Source organism: Neovison vison, chromosome 2, assembly GCF_020171115.1.
Source record: "Neovison vison isolate M4711 chromosome 2, ASM_NN_V1, whole genome shotgun sequence".
In the NCBI taxonomy this organism is placed as follows: Eukaryota; Metazoa; Chordata; class Mammalia; order Carnivora; family Mustelidae; genus Neogale; species Neogale vison.
The window spans coordinates 18,015,000-18,030,405 of NC_058092.1; the positions used below are offsets into that span (position 1 = coordinate 18,015,000).

The 15,406-nt window shown below is 48.6% G+C and overlaps 1 protein-coding gene across 2 annotated transcripts in view; it reads left to right on the forward strand.

The window, feature by feature from the left end:
* The window catches only part of NIPAL3 (NIPA like domain containing 3), a 46,074-nt gene that overhangs the window by 16,743 nt on the left and 13,925 nt on the right, over positions 1-15,406 (forward strand). For both annotated transcript variants that reach the window (XM_044237441.1, XM_044237442.1), the window contains exons 2-6: positions 3,117-3,185; positions 4,713-4,884; positions 7,522-7,581; positions 10,145-10,290; positions 14,375-14,471. In XM_044237441.1, coding sequence (XP_044093376.1) covers positions 3,117-3,185; positions 4,713-4,884; positions 7,522-7,581; positions 10,145-10,290; positions 14,375-14,471 — 544 coding nt within the window. The remainder of the gene's footprint in view (positions 1-3,116; positions 3,186-4,712; positions 4,885-7,521; positions 7,582-10,144; positions 10,291-14,374; positions 14,472-15,406) is intronic.

Consider the following 15,406-nt stretch of genomic DNA (forward strand, 5'->3'; position numbering starts at 1 on the left):
AAGCAGGCTTCTGGATGGCTCCTGGGGCCTGACTTGCCCAGGCCTGGTCTTGGGCAGCAATGAGCCCAGACTTCTTTCAGCCTTCATGCTTCTCTATTCAAGATTTGGGACACCTGGAGGGCTCAGTCAGGGAAGCTGATTTCAGCTTAGGTCATGATCTCCAGGTTTTTAGATCGAGCCCCATATCGGGCTCCAAACCAAGTGCTGAGTGTGGTGCCTGCTTAAGATTCTCTCTCTTCCTTTGCCCCTCCCCCACAACTGGCAGACTCTCTCTGTCTTAAAAAAAAAAAAAATAGTGTGTGTGTGTGTGTGTGTGTGTGTGTGCGCACGTGTGCATGCACACATGCACATGTGTATGTTTATATACGTATAGATCCAGAGAGGGTTTCTGACTGGGTCATAGGCCCATCATGGTCCAGGAGAGGATGAAGCACTTGGAATGACAGTCCCCACAAGACCATACAAGGGGAAGTTGGGGGCATGGGGGAGTGCTTACAGCAAAATCAGGGTGTTATTACCAGAAGAAAAAGAACGTGGTTAAGACAGCAGGTGTGAGCATCAGAGATGTCTGCAGACTAAAAGTTCTAGAGCCTCGTAGGTTTGGGACAGCTGGGGTGGACAAGGAGGACCCACCTGTAGGCCTCCAAGCAGTGGACCGAGGATCCAGTGTTTCCCAAACTCACTTAACCATGTTGTGCTTTTTGCCTCAGAGCTCCATTGACCTCTCTAGGAACCCAGTTAGGGAAACCCTGGCCTGGTTGATCTCCAGTGACCCTTTGAGCTATGGGGTCCTGTGATCCTACAGGACAGACATGGCTTCTGCTTGATTCTGTCTGAGAAGAGATAACAAAAACACATAAAACAGAGATGGCGAAGGATCAAGGAAATACAGCTCAGGCTATGAGAGCCATCTTGGGAAGAAGTGGAAGCCAGCTCCCTTGGGTCCATGAGATGCCCTCAGTGACCTTCTATTAAAGAGTTGTTGTATGAAGTGAAATGAATATAAGTCCGTTTCCTGCGTGGCCTGGTCCTTCACTTGCTTTTCCTTGGCAGGCTGGCCCTGAGGTTATCTGGGACACCATCTACATTTTCCAGACAGGGGCATACAAGCCTAATGAGGGGAAGGGGCTCATATAAGGTCATGCTGTGATGAGATAGCAAAGCTGAAACTAGAACCCATGTCTCCGGGCTTCCCACTCAATGTCTTTCCTTTATTCTGCAATGCTGCACCTTGCTGGGGACAAAGTCAAGGACAGCCACGGTGGTTTCCATCCGTAGATACCCCCTCCCTCCTTCCACCCTAACTCATAGCCAACTGCCTTGTTAGTTGTCTAGGCCCTCAGCATTCCAGGGAAGAGGGGAGCAGAGGGGACAGAGGGTTGACTTCCTGCCTTATGCTTGCTAATTACCTGTCTCTCAGATGAACTGCAAGACTGTGTTTGCCTTGTTTACTCTTGGTTTGCTAGCACCCAGCCCAGGCCTTGCAGAGCTGGCCGATTTCACAGGGAGGGTGGCCAGGTGGGGGAACCTCTAGAGCAAAAGGGGAGTTGGAAAAGGCCCATCCTGGGCTGGGAGGATTCATATTTGGCTAAGAGAACATTCTTTGGTGTTTGTTGGTGAAAAAAAACCCTGGAGGGCTTGTGGGGGACGTAGTATAGTGTGGTTTCCATGCTGAGGCAAGTGCCCTTTGACTCGGCAGTCCTCCTAAGAATGTATCCCAAGGGAGTAATTCTCATAAATGTACAAAAATGTATGTAGTAGATATTCAATCACAGCGGTGTTTAAAAAAAAAAAAGAAAGAAATGGCCCAAGTATCCAACAGTGAGAAGCAATGATGTAAAATATAGCATATCAAATGATGAATTATTTGGTATTTATTAAAAATGATGAATTAGGGGTACCTGTGTAGCTTAGTTGGTTAAGAGTCTGATCCCAGGGTCCTGGCTGAGCCCTGTGTCAGGCTCCCTGCTCAGTGGGACATCTGCTTCCTCTCTTCCTTGGCCCCTTCCCCCCAACTCACGCTCTCTCGCTCTCTCATTTCTCTAAAATAAATAAATAAAATCCTTTTTAAGTATTTTATTTATTTGACAAAGAGAAGACAGCAAGAGAGGGAACACACGTAAGAGGAGTGGGAGAGGGAGAAGCAGGCTTCCCATTGAGCAGGGAGCCCGATGTGGGGCTCCATCCCAGGACCTGGGATCATGACCTGAGCCAAAGGCAGACACTTAACAACTGAGCCACCCAGGCACCCCTACAATAAATAAAATATATATATTTTTAAGTGATGAATTAAATATGCCCGACGGGAATGTGTTTATAATTTCTTAAGTAAAGGAACAGGTTATAAAACAGATTATAATCTTATTTTTACAAAATAAACTAACATTGCCATTCATATCTCAATTTATGGACAGAAAAAATTTTACAAGAACAAGAAAAAAGTTTCTAAGAACACAATGTCTGCATTAGTTAGCTCTGGGTTTAGAATTACAGGTGGCTTTTCTGTTTTGTTGCGATTTTTACTCTTCCTGTCATTTCTTTGTATTTCCTGATTATTGTACGATGAATATATGCCTAGTAATTGTCTTTTGAAGTTAAAAGAAGATGCCATGCTAAAGAATCTGAACCTTATTTTTAAGGTGACAGAAGTTAAACGTTTATAAATGAAATCATTACAAATGCCAGGAGCGAATTAGCCCGTTTAAAGAGTCTCATTGAGACCCTTGATTAAATGGCAAATAGTACCCCCACCTGTGTTTCTCTTGTAAATTCCAGTTTCTGAATGTTTCTTGTGTGCACAAGACTGCCCAAGTCCGTACAGTAAGGAAAGAGCAGAGCAGGTTTAGGCCTTATCAGGTCATTGTGACCCTGGACCCAGGACAGTTGCTTTCTGGAAGTGTCCAGCTCAGGGTGGTGTTTTGTAAACCAACAAGGCAGCTGCATTAACCTTGAGTAGTAAATGGTAAAACTCCAATAGCAGGTCTGGGATGTGACTTTGTGGCAGATGTCTTTCTGCTTTTGTTTTGGGACAGGGAAGGGTGGGGTTTCTTCTGTGTCCCTGGGGCCCTTTGGCTTAGAAGCCAGCTCACATCTGCTCCTGGGAACTTTCCTTGCAGGAGAACTTGATCGGCGCCCTTTTGGCGATTTTCGGGCACCTTGTGGTCAGCATTGCGCTCAACCTACAGGTAAGTCTCGGTCACGCGCACTGTCTGGGGACAGAGATACAGCTGGTCAGCTGGGGGGTCTGGTGCAGGCCCAGCTGCCTCCTTGCCGTGGGACGCTGCCCCCACTCCATTCCTGGGCTGCCTTGGGCAATCCCCTGTGGTTGTTCCAGAATCTCTCTTGATTCTTTGCCCATGATCCCCTACCACCCTCAACTCTAATGACGGTGTACTCCGTGACTTAGACCTTTCTGGGGTGCCCTGGAGCCGCTAAGCTGGCCCACAGCTGTGGTTTGGCACACGCTGATAGACTGGGGAGCTCCTGAGGGCGCCCCGGAAACTGGTTCCATGGACATGTGTGAATTGGGTGGCAGCCCTGGTGGTGGTTGCCGCGCTGGGGCGGTTTTCAGCCGGTGGGGGACAGGAGTCTGTGCGTAAATGCCCAGGCTGCCATCCTGTGGTCACACGGCTCTGAGCTGGTTCGCAGGGTTTCCCAGTGGGTCCCCCATGGGATGAGCCCCCCTGCTGCCCAGGGCACTCATTCTGCACCCTCCACTGGTGTGCTCCCTTCTCCAGCTCACTTTCCCACTCCCTTACGATGCCTCCGGGAATCACGTCCTCCCAAGTCCAGTCTCAGGGACTGCTCTGGGACACCCTGACCGAGGTTTGACACCTGCGGACGGGTTAATTCCTACAGCACACTGGCCCCGCTCCTCTTGGCCCGCACTGCCCAGCTTTGGGTTGTGGAGAGGAGCCCTCCCTCCCCGGATCAGAGATGTGAACACACACGGGTAACCCAGTACCTTTCAGTGCCACGCACGCCTGTGTGCCCAGAGTGTGCCTGTGTGTTTTGGAGGCTGCATGGTCTTCTGGCCGCTTGTCGGTTCATGCTTTGCGTTATACAGAGCGGTCTCTCTGCTTCCGCATCCGCTCGGATGCAGCTCCCGTCACGGTCCTTCCCCCTGCAAGTGGGAGCTGTGGTCCGCTAAGGGAGCATGACTGCCTTGCTCTCCTTGGTCACCTCCCTACTTTCTGTGTCCCAAGTGCACATTTCCAGAACAAAGACTATTAGCCATACCTGGGCCAAGTATCCACCAGAGGGAGGGCAGGGTCCACGGATGACCCCGGGACTGCCCAGCAGAGTTCAGGCTCAAATATAGAAGGGAGTGCAGCCAAACAGACACCCTGAGCATTGGGGACTCTGGGGCACCGCTGTTAGAGGGAGATGCTCAACCCAAAGCCAGGGGAACCTGGGAAGGCGTCCTCGACTCCGGCTCCCGCTCCAGACTGCACACTGCCTGTGCTGTGCATTAGAAATGCACATTTCCAGGTCTCCCCAGGGAGTGTCTGAGGCTTCCCGGCCAGTTTGAGAACTGTCTTAAGAGTGACAGCCTAGTATTGAGATCGGGACTGCTTGCCTCTTCTCTGAGCTGGAACTCCAAAAAAACACATCTTCCCAAATAAAAGTGGGTGGTAGATTTAGGATACAGATGTCATAGCCTCTTTTCCCCAAAATCTCTGGGCAAACCGCCTTCTTTCTTGGATTTCTAGAAGTACTGCCACATCCGCCTGGCAGGCTCCAAGGACCCCCGAGCCTATTTCAAGACCAAAACATGGTGGCTGGGCCTGTTCCTGATGCTGCTGGGCGAGCTGGGCGTGTTTGCCTCCTACGCCTTCGCTCCGCTGTCTCTGATCGTGCCTCTTGGCGCGGTCTCCGTGATAGGTAAGACCGGGGTCCCTCCCTGCCACTGCTAATCCCCGGGACGCACACACCTGGGCCGCCACCATACTCAGCAAACGAAGCAGCTTCTGCTTGGTAATGTCACTGACACTTACAAAGGGCTTCATACACGCCGGCCTAGTGCAAAGCGCTTTACAGGTATTAATTCCACTCCTCCTTTTTGAGGGTGACAGTGTCACAATCCCCACTTTACAGATGAGGAACTAGGGGTACAGGGTGGCAGGGCTGGGGTACAGGATGGTCTGGCTCCGTGATCTGTTTAAGACTCAGAAAGTTTATCAGAATTGCTTTCTATTCCCACTGCAGAAGGAAGGTACAAACATGAAGCTTTCATCCCAGCACTGTCAGGACAACCTGAGCTTTTGTAGGATTCAGACAGCTTTTACCCTCTAACAGACATGCCTTCCACTGAGGCTCTGACCCTTTTGCATCAGCTGATATCATGTCTGAAGCATTGGTCACTTTCTCACTTGCCGTTTCTCTGTGATCTCTGTATTCCCCAAACCAGTGTCTCAGAGCATTTGAACCAAGGAAAAGATAAAGGAGCTTTGATGTTTGTGTTCTGCAAATTAAATAGCATTAGGGAAAAAAAATAATATTTTCATCTTAAATAAAAGATGTTAGTAGATTAGTGAACACAGGAGCAGGGACCATGAACTTGCACTGAAATGTTCCCTTCTGCTTGCTGGCAGGCCCCACATGGCCTAGAAGCACTTCCCTGCTCTTAAAGGAAAAAGTGGCATTTTGAGTAGTCTTTTTCCTTCTGGAGTTAAGAGGGCATCTTCTACCCCACAGATAAGGGCAGCAACCATGCGCCCGGCCTGTGCCCGTGGCAGACGTCATCAGTCAGGCAAGGGGTCCCTTAGTGAGAATTCTCAGAGTTCCAGGCAGTCCCCGCAATGACCGGAAGTTGGCAAAGAAGTGGAAACCTGTTGCTTTTCCTCATCCCATGAAGGCTCCCCCTCTTTCTTGACCTGAGTTTGTACCCTCATGGCCCACAAGACGAGTGAGGTCCTCCAACATGCCGTGTTTTTATCCACACAATGTTGTTGTAAAATATAATCTGACCATAGACTTGAGGGTCCAGAGGTAAGGGATGATTGGGCGATGGGCATGAAGGAGGGCTGATGTAATGAGCACCGATGAGTCACTAAATCCTGCCCCCTGAAACTAACAATACAGTATACATTAGCGAAGTTGAATTTAAATAAAGAATAATTTTTAAAATAAAAAATATAATAGTTTTAATAATCTAATAATAATAGTAAAATATAATCTGAGTGCCTTTAGTTGAGGCGAGTAGTTTTCCCCAGTCCCAACCTTTCCTTGTGTTCTCTGGCCCACTTTCTACGTCTGTATTTTGGGTCTGCCCTGAACGGGATTGAGATTCATCCTCTGCCCGCAGCTGACCTCTGAAAAGGCTTCAGAACCTTTCCTCACAATGAGAAACAGGTGATCGAGTGACAAAGTGCTTTAAATTGTTGCCTCCGAATTAATTCTTCAGTAATTCTCACAATCAAATTCTTAAAAATAAGAGACTGAAATAGAACGATGGATTCTCAGGCTCCAGCAGCTAGAAATTGAGGGGCCCTCGGAGCTTCTTAAGTCACCCAGTAAAACACAATACTAAAAACAAATAATAAAGTAATTGCCACCATTTGTTGGGTACCTGTTACTTATCAGTCACTATCCCAGGTACTTCAATAATAATAATAGCTCAGTTATCAAGTATTTACTGTGGGCACATGATTTATGTGCATTATCTCACTGAATTGCCCTTAAAGCTCAGAGAAGGGGGTGGTTTCAGCGGTGTGCTGATGAACCGACATTCAGGGAGAGGGAGAAAATGAGAGAGGAAAAAGAAGAGGATAAGGCAGTGGGGGAAGGGAGGGAGGGAAGGGGTAGAAAAGTGGGAAAGGAGAATAGGAAGACCCCATGTGTAGTGTTTCTGATTTATACGGTGTAAAGACCGCCACCACGGTTGCCCATGCGACAGTGGGTTCCTCAGTATTTAACAAGCAGCAAGCTGGCCTGAGCTGGATCCAAACTGAGACTCATCCCAAGACTCACCCCAGAACACACAGAGCTGAGAATAGCCATCCAGGTCTGTTCCCAGTAATGCCAGCCCCATCCCTTCAGGCAGTGACCAGGAAGTCTGAGAAGGAGACAGAAGAACCATGGGGAGAATGTCAGAGCTAGTCACAGCAATGGAAGGAGCAAGGGCCCTGGGGTCCCGGCAGTCCTTACCAGTTGCATGGCCCTGACGAGCACACTCACTTCTCCCAGCCCCAATGTCCCGTTTTTCAGATGGGAATAATAACGGCACCCACCTTGGGTAGACATGCCAGAAATAACCTGTGCAAATGACCTGTCACCCTGCAAGTACTCCACACCAGTGCTCCCGGACTCGTAGAAGTCCTCAGGAAGACTCGGAAAGGAGCCTCCCTTTCTGTGATGGGATAAGAGAGGAACCAGAAGGACTGAGTTTGGGGCAGCAGGAGGGAAAGGGTAGGAAGTACCAAGCCCTAAGGCAAATGAGTCTATCCTAGGGCCTAGGATTAGGCCCTGGACTGAGAGCAGCCTCCATTTTCTTTTCCTTGTGCTTTTATTTTTTTGTAGCTAGCGCCATCATAGGAATCATATTCATCAAAGAAAAATGGAAACCCAAAGACTTTCTGAGTAAGTTCACCGATTTGAGCCCATGTTCTTAATTCTGTGCTTGTGCTATTTTGTTTTGTTTTGTCTTTTCATTATAAAACTAGCTCACCCCAATTTAGAGATCATCTGTCTCCTGCCCCCTTTTGTGCTGTGTAGTCCACCCTTATGGGGCTCCTGAGAGCTGGGATTTTTAATCAGTAGTTCTCAAATCTGGCTACACAGCAGAATCATCTGTGAGACTTCTTAAAAGGAGCTTGATTTCATTCCACTCAATCAATATTTATTGAGCACCCATTGTTGGGATTTTAGGAGGCCTGATAAAAGGCACCCTCTTTACCTAAATGAGTTCTAAAGCGAATGGGAAGCTTGGAGGTCAGGAGTCATTCTTTATTACTTGTACAAGCTGGATTAGAGCTTGCAGGTTAAACATGCAGCCAGATGAACTTGCTCATGCAGCCAGGTTTGGGAACCACTGTTCTGAATCATGGGTACAGGATGGGAGCAAGTCAAAGAATCTTTCACTGAAAAAAGAAGAGTTAATATATGATGCCAAGACCAAAAGACTCAGAGTGATTTGCAGTCGTCCTGATGGCAGAACGGGGTAGGGGATGCAGGGGTAGCTGGGCTGGTTCTGAGGCCAGTGTAGTTTTATGTCCCTTCCAGGATCACTCTAGAAAGTCCTGGTATAAGAGACATGCTAGTTCAGGCATTGCCCTATGCGAATTTTAAAAAGATAACCCCTTTGGGCATCTGTGGTTCCACTGGCACATGCCTTGGTGAGCAGAGCATGGGCTAGATTTTAGCCCACGGGCTAAGGTGCTTTTGTGCAGTGAGCAACTTGTACAACTGTACATGGCTGTCCTCCCTAAAGTTTTATTAAATTCAGCAGTCACCCAATGCTAGACCTGTGCTGTACACCACAGGCATAGAGATGAGTAAGATCTTTCCCTCCCTGAAGAAAACAGACTCTTGTATCTTAGCACAGGAGTCATTATTGAGTTTCACCGTGGTTCATTCATTCATTGAAAAACTGAACAGCTGTTTTGAGGGCACCTTATGAGGCCTAGAATGAAAATTAAAGATACAAAAATGTATCACATTTTTGGGAGACCATGGAATGAAATATGTAGATAGTTCTATCCAGAAATATCCAGAGGCTTGTGGTCACTGTGTGTAGCTCAGAACTCACAGCCCTTCTCAGCTTGCCCAGGTCTGGGCTGGACTTCAAGAGGCTTTTCACGAAATCCACAAGGTTCAACTGGAGTGTGACAGGACCCAGGGAAGAGTCAGGAAACTCCCAGGCCTCCCTAACAGTGTCCAACAGGTCTGTGGAATAGAACATTGATAGTCTTTGGACCGGTCCTTTGGGATGAGATTAACTTGCAGATGGGAAATGATAAGGTCATTTTTAAAAGGTGCATGGTAGCCTCTGAAGGTTTGCTTGTGAGGTTTTGTTGTATTTGGTTTTTTTTTAATATTGCCCATAAAGTGATTCGGGCTTTAAAACTTTCCCTGTAAAATGCACACTGAAACCATGATTCAGTAGCAGAATGGCTACTGTGAAGGAGAAAAAGAGGCAGTTCTACTCTAATGCTCTCCCAGCAGGAATGGAAATGGAGTTTGGAAAACAATTTGACAGTAACTACGAAGCTGAAGGTCCACCTGTCCCCTGACTGTGGAATTCCCACTCCTAGTTTTACACCCAACAGAAACAGGGGCATTGTGTTTTCCAAATGACACGCACAAGAATGCCCATAGCGACAGTATTTGTTATAACCCTGGGGAGCATTCAAACGCCCATGAACAGCATATGGATAAATACGGGTATGGATATGGGAAGGGATAAATTGGGTTCACACACCATACAGGTGTGAGAATGAAGGAAACACTCCTATACTCCACGCGAGGATACAAATGAATCTCACAAACTCACAAACATCTTACATGAACACAGACAAGAAATCATATAGCTCGAGTCCACTTATAGAAAGTTCAAAACCAGGCCAACTCTCAGTGCTGGCAGAAGTCAGTGTTACCCCAGGGCTGTTGTCTAGTGATTGGAAGGGGGACACAAGTGAAGACGTTGGGGTCCTGCTAATGTTCCCTTTCTTGACCCGGGTTGTGGTTACATGGGTGTGTTCACCTTGTGAGAATTCGTGGAGTACTTTTTGGCATACATGCTACACTCTTGCTAAAATTTTTTAACATTAAATGTAATTTCTTTTTAAGATTTTATTTATTTATTTATTAGAGAGAGAAAGCACAAGTAGGGGGAACTGTAAAGGGAGAGGGAGAGGCAGAGTCCCTGCTGAGCAAGGAGCCCCACACAGGGCTCAATCCTGGAACCCTGGGATCATGACCTGAGTCAGAGGCAGTTGCTTAACTGACTGAGCCATCCAGGCGTCCCTAAATGTTATTATTATTTTTTTATGAATGTTATTTTTTAAAATAACAATAAGGGAGACGATCTATTTGTGAAGAAAAACCAAAAATAGCAGGTCATCACATGTTGCTCTAGAAACACATACGAGCCTGAAGCTTGCACCTGCGGTGAGCCTGTGACAGCCTCCCTCCTTCCCTGCAGGGCGCTACGTCTTGTCCTTCGTCGGCTGTGGTCTGGCCATCGTGGGCACCTATTTGCTGGTGACATTCGCACCTAACAGCCACGAGAAGATGACAGGCGAGAATATCACCAGGCACCTCGTGAGCTGGCCTTTTCTCTTGTACATGGTAAGAGAAGCCCTTGGTCCTACCCGTGATGACAAGAGGGAGTATCAGGTCCTAGAACCCAGGAACCTGAACCTCCAGGAATAGGGAATTCGAGTGACGCGTGATGTATTTCCCAGCACTGAAGACCATGCTTGTGGGGAGTATGGAGTTCATGGGAAAATGCTTTTTTCACTGACGTTCCAAGTAATGTCTACATCGGCATAGATAATATGACAATCTTAGTTTTTAGTTTTGGACTGTAGGTCTGTAGGTAGAATGTGTCGCTAAAGGACTGGATGGGAGATCAGCAATTCCATCCATGGCTGTCTCTGGGAGCTGGAATTATGATTGAGTTTTCATTTCACTTTTGTCTTTCTGCACCATCCAAAATTTCTACAGGGAGCATTTAAGACTTTTATGGTAAGAAAATAGTTAAAATTTTAAACAGTAAAATTGGTGTTGTTTATTTATTTTTTTCCCGATATCCCACAGCTGATAGAAGCTGATAGAAACACAGGAGACTCTGAAATGGTCTCCTAAACTCCCAGGCCCAGTTATGTCCTGTGTTAGGTCTACAGATAAACTGATGGAAGAAGCATGTAAGGTATTTGAGCAAGCTACTGCTATAGATTCCTATTCCCAGCCAGGCACTGTGCAAAACACTTTTTTTAAAAAAAATTTTTTTAAAGATTTTATTTATATATTAGCCAGACAGAGATCACAAGTAGGCACAGAGGCAGGCAGAGAGAGAGAGAGAGAGAGAGGAAGGGAAGCAGAGAGAGAGAGAGAGAGAGAGAGAGGAAGGGAAGCAGACTCCCTGCAGAGCAGAGAGCCAGGTGTGGGGCTCAATCCCAGGACCCCGGGATCATGACCCGAGCAGAAGGCAGAGGCTTTAACCCACTGAGCCACACAGGCACTCCAGTGCAAAACACTTTCTTACATACCATCTCAAATCCTCCCAACCACCCTGTAAGGTAAATGTTTTTTTCCCCATTTTATGGATGAGACAACTGAGCTCAGGGAAGTTGGCTGACTTCCCAGAGTCCCATGAGAGCAGAGCTGGATTCGAGGCCGGCTTGGCCTGCTGATGAAGGTGGTCACTTTTTCCTCTGACACGAACAGCCTAGCAGTGCTCTACAGGCCTGGAATGTTCTTTCTCCTTAGTTTGCTCATGAGGCAAGGAATAGATTTCTCCAGGATTGAGCCTGAGTCACCTCCCTGCCTCTAGCCAGCCCCAGCGCACACCTGTGGTCCCAGGTGGGAGGGTGGTTGCGGGGGGGGGGAGCGGGATGGGGGGAGTGGAGAAACGTCTGCCCGACAGAGCCAGAGAACAACCCCTTCAGAAAAAGCTTAACCCCCAGAACACAGACTTCTCTCAGGGAGCCCTGGGCTTGAATCTGTGCTGTGTGACCTCGCCCAAGTCACCTACCTGGAAGCTGGAAGCAGGTGGGAGCCACTGGACCAGAGCTGGTGGCCCGGAGACGCGAGGTGGTGTGGAAATCACGCATTCCTCAGCAAGATGCCCAGTTATCCCTCAGTTTGTCTTCCTTCCTCGTGTCTGCGAGGCGGTGCTGCTGGAACTGAACTCAAGGGGGGTTGGCTGCTCGGGGTGCGTTAAATGGACCACAATCCGAGGAAGTGTTGAAAGCAAAGAACTTGCCTTCCTTGTCACAAGTAAGGAGACAGGAAGATCACTGTCAGAGCACTGTCTCCCCTTGGGGTTAGTGCAGGAAGCTTATAAGCAGCGTGCTAGGGGGGCAGGGGCAGAGAGCTTGGCACCTTAAGAAACTTACACATCTTCGCTCCTTCCACACTTGGGTTTAACTGCGCATGCTTAGCATGTCCGCATCCTGGTGCATACATTGTAAGTTCAAAAAAATGGCAGAAAACCCCTCCCATAGAAGGAAATCTTGGTATTAGAAGGAGCCAGAGGGCAACTGAGGCAACTGAGGGGGCTGCCCTGCAGGCATTGATCTCCATGTGGCTCCCGCAGTGGGGTAGCCCGCAGAATCCCTGCCCACCCCTCTGCTTGGTGGGAGCTGTTTGTTCTGCCAAACAGACCCATTCTTCCCCTGCGTTTGTCCCTTCCCCGTCCACCTGATGGCTTTCAGTCCTCTGAACCGAGTAACTCTCTGTTGTTCCCTAACACAGTCAGCTAGAGAGATCTGGCCCCCCGCAAATTCAGTCATTGTTCTGTTGTCTGCTGGGTGCCAAACAGCTGGGACGCCGGGCGGACAGTAGGGGCGCTGGCGAGCACAGCGTAGCAGAGAGAGGGCATGGCGTCCAGGCTCCCTGTCCTACACCAGACACTTAGTCACCGTGTGTGTCAACTGTACTTCAGGAAAGAAAGAAAGATAGAAAAACAGGAAGGGGAGGGAGGGTGGGAGGGAGGAGAGAGACATGCTCCCAGGACTCAAGGTCACCCACACCGCCCTCTCGCAGCAGAAGGCTGAGCGCTCTTCCCAGGCTCATTTAAGCATCCGTGAAGAATGATTGGCAAACTGGGCACGCCTGATGGTTAGGGATGTGGATGAGTCACTCACCTGCTTGATGGTGTATTCTGCAGCGATAAAGATAATTATGACAACTTCGTAAAATATGGGAATTGGTTTGTGGTGACTAAAAATGGCCCAGCACAAAATTATGCGTTCACTATGACGACAAGCAGATAAAATATGTATTCCTGGGGGTGCCTGGATGGCTCAGTCATTAAGCGTCTGCCTTCCACTGGGGTCATGATCCCAGGATCCTGGGTTCTAGCCCCTCATGGGGCTCCCTGCCTGGCAGGAAGCCTACTTTCCGCTTTCCCATTCCTCCTGCTTATGTTCCCTCTCTTGCTGTGTCTTTTCTCTGTCAAATAAATAAAATCTTTAAAAAAAAAATATGTATTCCTGGCCACAAAGACAGGAAAATGAAAACAGCCGGGTGTGTTTTTTTGGGTTTTTTTTTTTGTTTTTTGTTTTTTTTATGGTCTCTAATTAGGAATTTAAAAAATTTTCAAATGCGTTGGTTGTTATGATAAATAAACTTCGGTAAGAGTTTAGGGTAGGCAAATGGGACCGCGCTAAGGTCAAAGTTTGCTGCTTTTGTTTTGCTGGGCACAGGTGCTGGTCTGACTTCTTGGGAAAATGTTGCCAAATGTCTGGGCCCTTGAGGAGTAGAAAGGACAGTCCTTAAGGCAAGGCGGGAACTCCCACTTCACACTTGTGCATGTCTAGCAGGAAGATTCTGTTGACTGAGTGCCTTCTAAGCCCCAGGCCCTGGGCTTCCCTCCTTCAGGTGGTGTAGCCTTGTGCAAAATACACGGGGCCTGGAGGCAGACTGTCCAGGTTCAGATCCTGGCTCTGCCCTCTCATTAGCTTCAGATTGTGATCGTGCCTACTTCATAGAATCATTGTGCTGATTGAGTGAGTTTAGCATAGATACAATGTTTAGAATGGTGCCTGGTATGTTTATGAGTTTGTTAAGTATTAGCAGTGATCGTGACCCTGCAAAGGAAGAATCATCCCCATTTCACGGATTGGGTAACTGATGTTTAGAGAAGTTAAGTGCCTGGTCCAAGGTCACACAACTATTTTAGCAGTGGATCTGGTTTCAAACTTGGCCTCCCTGAATGCAGATGTCCTTGTCTTTCTCCCCCACGGAGCTGTACCTACTGGATGTGTGGTTAGGGGATGGGGACGTGAATACTTACCTACTTGCCCCAGGGAGCTCATCTCCTCAGTGAGCCAGTGAACCTCTCTTTGACTGACCTTCAGGGGTCACCCGCAGAGCAGCAAAGTGGAAAGAAACTTTCTCAGCCTGATCCTGGCCATCCATGACCAGGTGTGTGTGCATACGGCCAGCACAGCGCCCTCAAAGCTCAGAGGTGAGCTCCTTGTTGGTGTTACCCAAGGGGCAGAGATTGCCGCAGAGTTCATTCTGAATCCCCTCCTTTTCCATGAAGTCTGTCAGTGGTTTGGGAAATGCTGGCTGTTCAGGTCCCTTTCAGTGCTGAGGGTCCATGACTCCAGCCGCATCAGCCCCAGTCCAGCCCACCAGCATCTCCCAGTCTTCCCTGCATCCGCGTCCACCCTGCTGACCGCCTGCTTGCTGCTTCCCATAGCTTGTGGAGATCATCCTGTTCTGCTTGCTGCTCTACTTCTACAAGGAGAAGAACGCCAACAACATCATCGTGATTCTTCTCCTGGTGGCGTTACTGGGTAAGTGGGGGTCCGGGTGGTTGAGCGTGGCCACCGTCCCATTGCACCACGAGGTCTCCGCGGTCAGGAAGCGGCTCCGTCTGTCCTGTCAAAAACCCAGAGTCCCCTACGTGCCGGGAACAGTGCTGGAAACTGGCCACAGGGGTGAACAAGACAGACGGCCCCCTGCCCTCAGGGGTTCTCCGTTCCGAAGGCAGGAATGACCAGTAAACAAGTAGGCAAATGCATAGAAGAGAGACACGTTGGGGCCGTGAGGGTCACAGTGAAGAAGAGGACAGCAGAGGGAGGGTGAGGCGGGGCGAGAAGGTCAAGGCAGACAGGCTCCAGCAACGTGTCCTGAGGGCTTCCCCGCAAACCGGATCAGGCTAGGAACGAGTTTTGGATTCAAAAACAAGAACCGAGTTTGCTCTCTGACTTTTTTTTTTCCCTCTCTTCTTGGAGGGATGGGTGCCATGTGAGAGACAGCTCCTACATCAGACCGAGGCAAGGCCTGACTCCACACGGAGTCTGACACTCACTGGGGCTGGGAGAAGGACCCGAGCTTCCAGGGAAGAGGTGGGGGACCCCCTCTGGCTGCTTCCCAGGGGCTCTGGCCTCGGGCTGGTGACCCCTCCAGTTTAAGCCACATCGTCCTCTCAGAATAGACATAAGAGAATGCCCAGATCTCGGGGGGAGAGCAGGGTTAAATGAGGTGGGCACCAGTGCCCAAGACATGTTGTTGGTCTTCTGCCCTTCCCACACTGAGCCCCCACTGCAGTGACAGGCCCTCAGCCCCACAGACAGGGGACACCGTAGGACAAGGTTCCATTGTTTTGGTATTTTTAAAACAGCTCTATTGAGATATAATTTACATACCATAAAACTCACCTATTTAAAGTATACAGTATAAACAGAATCCCATAACATGTGGCTTTTTGTGACCGGTGTCTTTTACT